Source organism: Etheostoma spectabile, chromosome 13 (assembly GCF_008692095.1).
Source record: "Etheostoma spectabile isolate EspeVRDwgs_2016 chromosome 13, UIUC_Espe_1.0, whole genome shotgun sequence".
In the NCBI taxonomy this organism is placed as follows: Eukaryota; Metazoa; Chordata; class Actinopteri; order Perciformes; family Percidae; genus Etheostoma; species Etheostoma spectabile.
Genome location: NC_045745.1, coordinates 22,747,737 through 22,760,398, shown reverse-complemented (window position 1 = coordinate 22,760,398; position 12,662 = coordinate 22,747,737). Strand labels below are relative to the sequence as shown.

Here is a 12,662-nt window from a genome sequence, read left to right as displayed (position 1 = left end):
TGGAGTCCGATTTACTATGGCAACAGTGTTGACTGCATCAGTGATCTCTTTCCATTCTGCATTCTTTCTACAGCCTTCAATACCAGTCTTAGGTTGCCAAATAGGACACACGTTACTGCAAATTAAACTAAGATGTCAGGGTTTCAATCTCCACCTCTGAAAAGTGCGGCTTCTTAGCCGGATTACGTCTGGCCATGTCGTAAATAGTAGGGGCAAGGCCTCAAAACCAAGAATATATTGGGGAGTGATATTTAAATTACGATCGTTTCCAGCTGCTGCATTTATTAATATACAACCATTCTTACGCTCTGATTGGTGTGATACGAAAATTTCATGAATCCCACGTGAAGCCTGTTGTAAGAGGATTTCTGCGCTCGTATCTGTGCTGGTTTCTACGCTAATTTGACAAATGAGGGCCAGTGTGACAGTGATCCCCCTTAAAGAAGTGGACTTGAAGTCTTGGAGGATGACGGGCATCATGTGTAACTATGTGTGCAAGTAGTACTTACTGTGACTGGGGAAGAGTAAACTAATTTCTTACGGTTTCTCCATCTCATTCTCTCTCTCTCTTTCACACAAACACATACACACACACACACACACACACACACACACACACACACACCACCACAAAAACGCCACAAACACTCAGCAGTCAGCAGCAACGGCAGGCAAGAAGCTCACAGATCAAATGCTGGAGGAATAAAAGAGCAGCAGGACATGCGCGAGGGAGCAAGGGTCTCTCTCAATCCACAATAATGAGAACCATGAGGATACTGCAGATCTGTACAGTATACAACACAAACAACAATTTCAACATCTGCTGCAATGACGCAACAACAACAAACAGCTACTGGAAGTTTGTTAGCATGTACTTGATAGCCGGCACGTAATGCCAAAACTGCTACATTCTCTGGTGAATTCAACTCATGCTCATGCCACCAAGCCAGTAAAAAAAACAACGTACAAAGCTGCCTGACAGGTTACTAAGATTCACCTTAACCTTGACAGAATGTAGGTGTAGTCAAGATTTCAAAGACTCCTAACAAAGTGTTTTCCCTTTCATGATTTCAAAGACTGTGAATCTAAGCTTTAATGCTCCATTGCTCCAAGTTAATACAGTAGCAGTGGTGAGCATTAGGGGAATGACAGGTTGCCAATACTTTGTTTGAGTGTGTATGTTTTTGTGTGCATGCAAACATGCACACAAAGGCACACTGGGTCACAGAGCTGGAAAACACACACAAACAAACATGCAGTGAATGAGACATAAAATGCAGACAAACAAATATGGTGCCGTTCTGTCTGTGCAACCCTCTCAATCAGAAGGCTGTAAATAGACTAAACATACAGACAGAAACACACACAGGTGAACACACACACACACACACACACACACACACACACACACACATACACACACACACACACACACACACACACACACACAGGCTAACAGTCAAACAGATATCCATACAAAGCCTAGACTGGAATGTATATGTTGTAGACAAATGTACACAGAAACGCACAAAAACACACACACCTGTCCATCAGTTCCTATAGTGCCTCCACAGTCTGTGAGCAGCTCAGACATGTGGTAGTAGCTGGTGAACTCCCAGAGACAGGCCTCCAGGTTAAGGTTCCTGTAGAAGCGCAATGTGCTGTTTCCCCGCAGAGAGTTGCTGAACTGATAGGGCGCTGTGTCTCCCATGCTTTCGGGGCTGTGCGTCAATGCGGTGATGAAGCTGTGACCTGTAGTGACCTCATTGTAGTCAAGCAAGTTGGAGCAGCGGTGGTGTCCAACCCGAGTTCCATCTGGACTGAGAGTCAGTTCAAAGTTCATGAGGGGGCGAGTAGAGATTACTGGAAGCATACCTGCCGGCAGAAAAAAAAGAAGATGTGATTCTTACTGTTGACTATCTTTTAACCTATACTGAAATAAATTATTATTTCAATAACATGGTGGAAATAGTTGAGAGCAAAAAAGTGCTGAAAAGAAAACTAGCAGAGCAACAGAAAAAAAGGAAGAAGGAAACCTGGAAGAGACGAGGCAGAAGGAAACTGATTTAAAATCAAGAAGGGAATGTTAAATAGCAGGTGTGCTGGAGGGTTTCTACAGCAGGGTTCGATACAACCCAGCAAGATCTATATTCTGGCTGTAACGTTCCTGAGGATCCACGGACGTGAAGATTACACACGCTACATTACACTTCACTTCATCTGTGGTACAAGCCCTGCCTCCAGCTCCTACCTACCATCTATGTGAGGCATGGTGACAGTCACTTTGATGAGGTTGGGGTGTTTCGGGTCGTCTGCTCCAGTGTAGCGTAGCTTGGCAGAGAAAGGCTCAGCGCCAACGGTCCCCATCTTACGTGGTTGACACATACCTTTATATGACAGAGGAGCAGTGAGGAGAGATTCGGAACCACACGACAGACTAAAACACTTTTGAGGAAAGACAATGGCTAGGATTGTGTTGTCTACAGCTGATTATGTGACAGAGTTATATATACAGTATATATATATATATATATATATATATATATATATATATATAAAACACTGAAACTATTTCTGGGTGAGGTAGCACTTTCCACATTTCAAAGAATACCTTGTGACCACCCCGAGTGTCCCTGAACTTGCTGCCTTCATGATGTTACGGTAGTAATGTGTGCAGCATAAGTAATAACATAGCAACAGCAAAAAAGCAGGGTTTTATCTTTATATTTGAGAAAGAAAGAGTGTGAGCATGGACCCTTGAGTACATACAGCACATTTAAGAGCAAAATATTGTACTTTTAACTTTTACAAAATATCTGTTTTAATATAACAGTTTTGGTTAGGTAGCAGTTACTTTGCAGAATATTTTGACATATAATTTTTGGTTGCTAAGATGACGATCTTATAAAATATGACATATTGTTACAACTCATTGTTACAAAACAATAAAACTCTTATTACACATTGTTGCATCAGTGACAATCCAATAAAACGATATTTAATACCATAACCAGTGGGTGATTTGAAGGGGAGGAGGGCTGATGACCAAAATGCATGTCCCTTGTTAACCTGCCATCCCCCCTCTCCATCCCATAGCAGAGATATTGCAGGGGGGAGGGGTTGTTTAGTTGAATATGTTAATCTAGTCTTCCTGACTAACTAATCTTTTATCTGACTGAGGTTTGTGCAAGTTAGAATATATGGCCCCAATGATGGCTCTGAAATACCAGTAGCCTAACTGTGCTGTGTATTGATAAATCCTTGGCGCTGTCCATGGTGCTGCCAGCTGATGGATTTCTAACTGCAACTTTCCCACCCTGTCAGTTTTGTGGCTCTATAATGTTCTCTAAGCTATATAGCTATGTGGAGAAGGGGTATTAAAAAATTCACAACCAAAAGAGTGGGGCGGTTCACTAGTCGCGGGTGAACTGTTAAAAAGTGATAAATTGCCTACTGATTATAACGTTCACAGGGGTCAATTTTCTGCCTTAACAACTTTTTATTTTTATACATTAAGTACATGTCTGCTTATAATACTATATATAGTATATACTATTTAATAACATTTACTTTAATCAAGGGACATTTTGAATTATGCAGCTGTACTGTACTGTAGGTACTGTTCATTCAAATGCACTATACCTGAACATTCCTAACGCTTGGAAAACAAAACCTTTTGCCTTTTTGTTCTCATTGCAACATCGGGCCCTGTTCAATTCCTCCTCCAGAAAAACTGGCAAAATAAAACATAAAGACGGATGTTAATTGTTCTGTTCTCACCTTCCTCCTGGCTGATAGTGATGATAGGGCTGCTGAGCTCTAAACCCTCATCCCCATTAGAATGAACAGCTCTAGCAGCACACTGGACCCTGGAGCCTGCCTGGAAGTAGACTGAGTCCAATGTGATCTTCTTGGAGGACGTAAAGAAGGTGTCAAAGTCCACCTCCCTCATGGGACTGGTGACACCATCAGGGCCAGCTGGGGCGCTGATGAGCCAGCGGTAGTGGGTCAAGGTGTTGTTGATGTGCTCGCTGACACAGATAGAACCAGTCTTGCCATAGTCTGGGTATTTTGTGTTGCAAGCCTAGAGGATGGATAAGGAATAAAGCATGAGTAGGGCGGGTGGGCAGGGATGGCAGAGAGATGGGAAAGATTCAGCAGATGCCAGAGGACAAAAGGAGAAAGAGGTGCAGAAACAGAGTAAGCAACTGTTGCCAAGGACATCCAAATGTTTCAGTGTGATACATTTTCATATTCAAGCTTTTAAAACGTGTTTCATAAAATTAGAATGATTCATATGGGAAGAAGGGGTAAGCTTTATGTGGATATCCCAATAAAACCTGTTGTCCGCGTGCCTCCTGATGCAGGAACTCAACATTTCAGTTTTGTCTCCCTGACCACAACGCAGACACACACACACACACACACACACACACAACTTAATACATCACCGGAATCCATTTCACTGTCTCATTGAGCCAATATTCAGTAGGGGAAGGGATTCTCCAATAAGGACTGTGGCCTACTAAACTGTATGTGTCTTTTAAGGACCGACTGGCCAATTAAGGAAGGACAGCTTAACTGAAGAAAAGTATGGGTCCTGAGGGATAACAATGAGCCTTCCACTCCCAGAGGATGTGGGTCCTGATTAGGTCCTGCTAGATCATTACAGAAAAAGTCTAGAAATTGAACTGTAGTCTGTTGTCATTCACAGTTTCCTAGGCGTTGCTAAACTACTGTTTTTGTAGAGCTCACCGTGACACAGATAATCGGGTAGCCGGCTGGTGGATGGAGGCTGTCTGTTGTCCCTGTGACATCATCGTAATGGAGCAGTGACACCACATGAGGCAAAGAGGGGAAGGTGACATCAGCCATGCTGTTGGTCTCCTCGATGTAAACTATCACTTTAGTTACCTGTTTCAGAAAAGAGGTAAGATGAATACAAACTACTGACGCAGTGCTGTTTGTGAATCAAGACACATTGAATTACTATCAATGAAATGATTAAAGTCATCACAGAGCTGTTTACAATCTGAATCTGATGGCTGCTTCTTGGTTTCTCTTTATACCCTTCTCTCTCATTTCTCCCACTCTGCCTGTTTTCTTCCGCAGATAATCTATTATTTATTGTGAAATGTTTTCATCGCTCTTTTCGGCTACAACTACAGTAAAGTGTTCCTGTTGTCTTGGCAAGGTCACCCTTGTAAAAGAGATACTTGATCTCAGTGGGACAGACCTGGATAAATATGAGTCAAATCAGAAAAAAAATAAAAAAATAAAACTATTAGTTTTTTATCTCTTTTTCATCAACCTTAGTTTGCATGACTGTTAGTTTGGATTCTGTGTGACATGTTGTGTGATGGATAGGCAGAAACATAATCCTAACCTGAGTTTCAGCCACCATGTTTTCATCAGGCTTCAGGTGGAGAGTAAAGGCTTCCCTCATCTCTCGGACACCATCAAATAGCACCTCCACCTCCACCACGTGTTCCTTATCTCCCTGTTTGAACTTAATTTCTGGGCGAACACGAAAACCAAGAAAATTAGTTTCATACAGATCATCATTAGGACAAGTGTAATGCATTGATGGTCCTGGCAACTTGAGTAATTGTTGTTTATTGTTGAGTTTAGTCTTCCACAAAAAAAAGAAACGCCCAATTCACTTTTTATTACTTCAGTGGAAAACCACTTAACTAAAAAGCATTGCAGGTTTTTATTTGAATAGTGCCAAAGGTGGTCCATTTTCTAGCAAAGCAAGTAGGAGAGCTTTGCATTAGAAATGAGCTGCACTGAGAAAACATTGTGCAAAATGAGAAATTCAACACTGTATGATTCCAAACTGCTGGGAAATTTGAACGGTGGGTAGGCATGTATAATTTGAATAAACTGAATGTATTTGAATAAATATTTCAAGCCTTGATTAAGCTAAGAGAAAACTTCGCTAAAAGCTGATTGCATGGAAAGGAACATTTTACCTTGCTGACAAAGCATGAAGTATACTGAAATTTAATTTAAAAAAATGACATGACCCTCCACTGGACTGTTGGAGAAATTACCTTTCCCCACATGGGATGAAATTAAAAGTCATTGACCTTCGCCCAAATAAATCCCTATGTCTACTTTCATCAATTCTCTCATACTCTCATTTAGGGAGCCTTGTTTCGAAACGGCTCTTATTACTGTAGCTGCTGCAAATGCATTGTAAAAATCTATCAGGGGGATATCTGCAGGCCAGTAAGAACAAAAGTAATGTGGCGTGTAGTTTTTGACCATCAGTGGTGCTGTAAAGATTGTTTTCAGACATTCATGCATACAGTATTTTTCTTATTAAAGTCACTATTGTTGCATTGAAATGCTGTTAAATTGCCTGATTTAAACAGTGAGTTTTTATATTATAATGCCACAATGTTGCTTTAACTATGAGTGACATAAGAGGATGTGTGTTAGGTTTACCTTGAGACACAGGGTAATAGTCCTCTCCTGAGATAGCTGACCCGTCTTTGGTGTGAACGCGGACCACTGACACTTTCGATGTGTCACCCACTCGTACCACAGGGATCCTTACTGTTGCCACTGCACCGGCTGCCTTTGGTTCACTGACACTGTACTTGCTCTCCAAAAAACCAATGATGGGTTCTGAGGTGCACAAAAAGAGAGAAGCATTTAATAAAATGTTAAGACATTGTTGGATTATGGACTGAAACATTTAATTATAACTCCCTTAACTATTACTGCTGATGATAATTATAATAAAAAGCATATGTCTTGAGGTATACTGCATTTACCATTCATATTTATCAGCCTAAACTACTCGACTACTTAGATTAACACAAAACAGTATTAACTGTTTTTTCTTTTACTATATATTTAATTCCTGACTTTCCTCCCCCTCCGTCTCCCCCTCTTCATCTCACTTACTGTCAGCTGTATCCTTGATTTTCACCACGGTCTCATTCAGAGCTCCCACTGATGCGCCAAACTGTGAGTTGCTTTTCGGGTTTCCTAAGACCAACCGCAGCTCTTCTCCTTCCTCGTACAGCGTGTCATCAACCAGTGACAGAATGCAGGGCTTCGCCACCTCGCCTAGAGTGTACAGCGACATGGTGATGATGGTGCATGTCAAAAAATTTGAGGTGGAAGAAAGGATAGAATAAGTTCTGCAATAATTATGTTTTTTTATTGTATATATATATATATGTATACAGTAAAAAACACAATTTTATATATATATATATATATATATATATATATATATAGCATATATTATATATAACTTTAACCCACACAACCCTTTCATCAGCTCCTCTAGAGTTTTCAGAAGATGTTTTGTACAGAAATACTGAAAATCACAGCGCGGTAAGTAACGTGCAGAGCATAGTTAAACTTGCAAGCCCCTGCAATATCTGCAAGGCACTGTTGATTTTGCAGAAAACATGTGACAAAAAACTGCTTCTTGTTTAAAGCATTTTGTTTAATTAAAAAGGTGTCAAGACACTCTCAAGACACAAGATTCATTTTTTTTAAATGAGAGAAAATGTGTGATGTACTTGTGTGATTTATGAAATTACCTGGTAAGAAAGAGATGATAGATGTTTCTGTGTTTGGTCGCTCATCAAAGTCGGAGGCAACCTGTGCAGATCCCTGACGGGTGTAACAGCGAACAGTGGATTTCTGTCTGATATCACCACTGCGGTACACAGTTGCTGTGATCTGACCGTCACTCTCCTCTCCAGTGTACACCGGTTCCCGGAACTGGACCTTTGGCACTGTCAGTCAAAAGGATAGTTCAATAATCACAAAGGAAAAAGCGAGTAATGATGTCTAGCTTGCTGTCTGGGCTGAATTTAACTGACTGGAGTGATTTTAAAAAGCAAATCAAAAAAACACAACTGTCACAACAAGCTGAACGTAGGTAATGAAAGTTGTGAAACTATGAATACATAGTAAAAGACAAGTGACAAATGCATTGCTGTTTATTAAAGCCGCAAATTCGCAGTGTAAAGAACTTGTCCTGACAAAAACCTGTTTCTGGTGCAACCTCTAGCTCACCCAGTAGAGTGTGCGCCACATGTAGGCTGAGTCCCTGGCAGTGGCCAAGGTACAAATCTGACCCGTGGTCATTTGCTGCATGTTTCCCCCCCTCTTTCTCCCCTTTCCTATCTTCAAGCTGTCCTATCAATTAAAGGCCATAAAATCCCAAAAAATAATCTAAAAAAAAAAAAAAAACATTATTAAGGCTTGATTTGATTTTTCAATGCTTTGGGCAGTAATCTTCACTTAACATTAACAATATTATTAATAATTAACAATAAACGTTAGTCATTTAGCACATCCGACACAGACAAATACAATTAAACATTCAGATTATACAAAGAAAAACTCCCAATAGATACTTGAAGTCACTCACAATCAGACACAGAGTCATTGATGAAGACTGAAGCCTTCCCAGGTTCACCCAGGATGCCGTTCATTGGCATACGTAGGACAAGCTCAAAGCTCTCAGTCCCCTCCAGCTCTGGCTGCCCCAGGTCATCCAGAATTGTGACCCGGAACGTCTGCATGCTGATGCCCGGGGCAAAGTCCAGGTTACGACTGATTCCCACATAGTCAATACCGGCTAGAGGAATGACAATGACAAGACTTTGAGTAAATGTGTAAAATGCAGACAGATGATCTTACTGGTAAATTCAATCATTTCCAATAAATCACAAGCAACACTTGACTCTGTGACTGGGAGCTTACCTTCTGCAGAGACGGGCTCGGCCTTGCGAGAGCGGATAGTGACGGTGCCGGTCTTGGACAGGTCGGTTCCTGTCCTCCACACTTTGACCTCCACGTATCCATCACTCTCATCCACATGATACTCTACCTCTCCAAAGTAAAACACAGGAGCTGTTGAACAACGAACACAAAAGGGAAACAATTAAATTAGTAGTATTTGTTTCTGTATCTGTATATTCTAACGTGAATTTTCAGACTGTTGAACATATTAAATACTTTAGAGCTTTTATTGATCATTGCAAATTTGCCACAGGTGATTTGGCCTTTATAGTGCTCTACTAGTTGTTAAACTGCTGATTGGAACCTTTGTAGCTGAAAAATTCTGTTTCATGACCTACAACCTCACATGACCCACCCTTAGCAGGGTATATATTTGCAACTTTGTTATTTTACTTTTTGTTTAGTGTTAATGTTATATGACTCCTATGTGTGCACCTGTGGTAACATTAGGCCTGTCAGCAGACAGCCGCAGTCTGTTAAGATTCATTTGTAAAGCCAGCAGCCTGACACAGAGGTCAAACTGCGACAGCACATTAGTCTAAAGTTAAACTGCAGGGAAGTGTGACCTTTCAACCTTTCCTGGCCTCTCATCCCACCTCATTGTTGCCATTCTTCTGACAGAAACCACTTAGCACAAAAAACAAGGGCTGTGTGTGTGTGTGTGTGTGTGTGTGTACCTGTTTCTCTGAATGTGATTTAGTGAGATGGTGAGACAAAGTGAAAGCGGCCCCCTAGACTGCTCAAAGGCTTGTTTGAACTGGCATTGTTTCCTGCGGCAGCAAAAGTGGAGGCAGTCCAATGTGTATTTGACAGCTTTATTTCTTTCAAACCCCCTGTCAAGTCCAAAAAACTGACAGAACAGAAGTTATTCTGTCTGGCTTTTAAGATGCAACTCTATCTCACTCGACTCCTTTCTTATATTCTGGCATATAATCCAAAAATAGCATGCATATTTTTTGTGTCATGATCAAACACTTCAGTAGTCCAGAGATATTTCTTTTCCCTAATATTACTTTACTGATATATGAACCTTCATATTTTATTCACATACTTTAACTGGGCCAGATAACAAAATCTAAGCGTAGTGTGTGTAACTAAGAGAATGAGAAAATGTACTGCAGTTACATTTTAACTCTCAATTTAACAGAATAAGTGACAACCCAGGGCAACAATACCTAGCGAGTATCACTCTTCAAGTGCAGGACTCGGTTTCTCAATGCATCTGTCTTTCTCTTACCTTTACTCCTACACACTCTGCTTCATCTAACTGATGTAGCACTGGTTTGTAATGCAAATAGAATTTGTGTATTTGCACAGAGGCAGAGTCAAATAAAAAATTACAGATTGTGTAGGTTTGAAAAACACCGGAATAAAAACATAACTGAATACTTTGGTAAACAGTGGGGAGGCTGATAAGTGTGTTTTTTGGATGGTTTTTATGTGTTAATGCATGCCTCAACAACAGTAGCGCAAACTTGAAGCATATCTGTAAACACTATGTAAGTAGTCTGGCACACATTCCTTTATGCCCAGAGAGGAAACTTCTGCTTGAGTGCTAATATATATGTCAGACTTCACACATGTCCCAACTGTGCCTGTGGACAACACATTTTTGACAACTCTAAAAGGAGTTGAGTGATGACTGATGAGTGAGAACTGCATCCTCTCTGCCCTCTGGAGCCATGCTAGCACTCTGAAGTGTGTGTGAGGGCTGGACAAGGTGCCATGCCAAATTGTGCTAATTACTATGTGTGGGTTACTGTAGCCATTTGTGTGTCACTGTGTCTATAAATACAGTTTATAAAGCATTCTCAGCTGGCCTATAGGGAAGGGCCCCTGCTTTTTAAAGATCTTACAAAATTGTCTGTAAATATTAACCTCAAGCATAAGGTGTTTTTCTTTATGTTTTAAACTTCCAAATGGTGCTTTGGGTTCATGTTAATCATGTTAACTTTTCTCAAATTTTCTTGACTATTTTTATTTCTTTTCTTTTTTAATTGAATGTTTATACTCTATGTAACCGAAGGTAAATAAAATAAAAGGAGAAAATGACCTTTATACCACATTTTTCTGCCTGTATGCTAATAAAGGATATGTTGAAGATACAGCCGGGTCATAATGCACAAACACGCACTGAGTGAGCACATATTTATAGCATGTATGTAGGTATGCATGTATGCATAGCATGTATTGGGACTGTAACCAACGGCACGTCTGCCCTAATATTGAAATAAAGGAGGTTTCCAAGATGTTTTTGACCTAATCTACAATACTTCAAACTCAGCTGTGGTCATATGCACTCAACTGAGAGAGTCTGACTGTCCTGTTTCCTTGGCAGCATGCAAGGAAATGACAACACTCTGAGTGTGCAGCCATGCAGAGTGCAACACTCAGGGAGACAGGTACTGTAGAGTTTAATCTGATAAAGCACTAAATCTAGCAGACACCCCTGGGTCTTATTTTTTTCAGCTAAAGTGAGAGAAAGTGTGAATGTGTGTGTGAGAGACAGATAGAGAGATAGAGATAGATAGATAGAGAGAGAGAGAGAGAGAAAGAGAGAGAGAGAGAGAGAGTGTGTGTGAGAGTGAGAGAGAGAGAGCGAGAGAGTGAGAGAGAGTGAGTGGTGGTGGTTCTGGAAAAATAGATGGAAGGAGAACGGCGGACTGAACTTGACTTTGACCTGGGGGTAAGGAAAAATGGGGCTAGAGAGAGCAGTAGCAGTCACACTTGGAATTTTACAAGTGCTTTCCTCACCACTTACCTTTGATGCAGAATTTGGTCTATGCACAGACACACACACACACACACACACACACACACATTCAAGGCACAGTCTGACTGCCTGGGTGCTGGTATTAGAGCAGTCAGTGAAGGAGTCTGAAAATGACACATCATCTCTCACTGGAGTGGGGCTTTCACAAACATATTTCCATTCCTTTGAACTCAGCACCACAACTGAAGTCTTCTGACAATATACTAACATGACAGTGTGTCTAATATTTGTTAACTAGCCCCCAGATGCCTTTATGCACACACAAACACACACACATTCAATTTGGCACAATTGTTTGTATCCTTAAATGAGTCGTCATTGTCTTATTTATCACAGTCTGCAGTCTTTCAACGGTATGACAATTCCTCTTTTACACTATTCTTTCCGATACAACAATGTATGACAAAATAAAAGAACGCCTTTTGTGGCCATGGAAGGCTTGTATCATGTGGACGGATCATTGTTGTCATTACTGAAAATTCCTCATGGGAGCGGCAGAAACTACGCACTGTAGCTAAAATTATATTTAATTATTCCTTTTATTTATGGTCACCACATATGACCAATAATAATTTCAATATCTACTTATTAATAAATTCAATATCTACACAAGGTGAGAAAACACTCAAATAGAAAAGATGAAAAAAATGATTTCAGAGCACAGCCAATAAAAATAAGTCATTAACCAATTGGACTAGATGTAGGTAAATTAGATCTTATTGTTGATATGTTTACTCAGAACTCATCTTAAAATATTGGTTTAGGATTTTACTTACAGAAAACCTGGGCAATTTTGACAGTTTGCACTTCTGTAGTTTGATGCCATATGGGGGGGGGTTAGCATGCATGAGAGGACATGCATAAGGACAGGAAAGACTTCCTTCACACTATATTTAAGGCCTTGGTGATGCTGGAAGTTGACCCAAATATATTACAGCACCCTCTCCTCTAGAAAAAAAAGTAGGACTATAACGTATCAATACATAGCATAGTATTTAACAAGAAATCTTGAGCAGTGACATTCAATCTTTCTAATAATGTCTATAAAGTATATCAATGCAAAATAGTGAGGTGGTGGGGAATGCCTGTAGACTGGAAAAATAATTTC

The 12,662-nt window shown here is 40.4% G+C and overlaps 1 protein-coding gene across 1 annotated transcript in view; it reads right to left on the bottom strand.

Annotated features, from left to right (window-relative positions):
* Positions 1 to 12,662, bottom strand: part of frem2a (FRAS1 related extracellular matrix 2a) — a 54,400-nt gene that overhangs the window by 8,019 nt on the left and 33,719 nt on the right. The window contains exons 7-16 of the mRNA XM_032533457.1: positions 8,743 to 8,892; positions 8,408 to 8,617; positions 7,569 to 7,766; positions 6,919 to 7,083; positions 6,454 to 6,636; positions 5,387 to 5,517; positions 4,756 to 4,914; positions 3,781 to 4,084; positions 2,256 to 2,387; positions 1,544 to 1,875 (exon numbers count right to left, since the gene is read on the bottom strand). Coding sequence (XP_032389348.1) covers positions 1,544 to 1,875; positions 2,256 to 2,387; positions 3,781 to 4,084; positions 4,756 to 4,914; positions 5,387 to 5,517; positions 6,454 to 6,636; positions 6,919 to 7,083; positions 7,569 to 7,766; positions 8,408 to 8,617; positions 8,743 to 8,892 — 1,964 coding nt within the window. The remainder of the gene's footprint in view (positions 1 to 1,543; positions 1,876 to 2,255; positions 2,388 to 3,780; positions 4,085 to 4,755; positions 4,915 to 5,386; positions 5,518 to 6,453; positions 6,637 to 6,918; positions 7,084 to 7,568; positions 7,767 to 8,407; positions 8,618 to 8,742; positions 8,893 to 12,662) is intronic.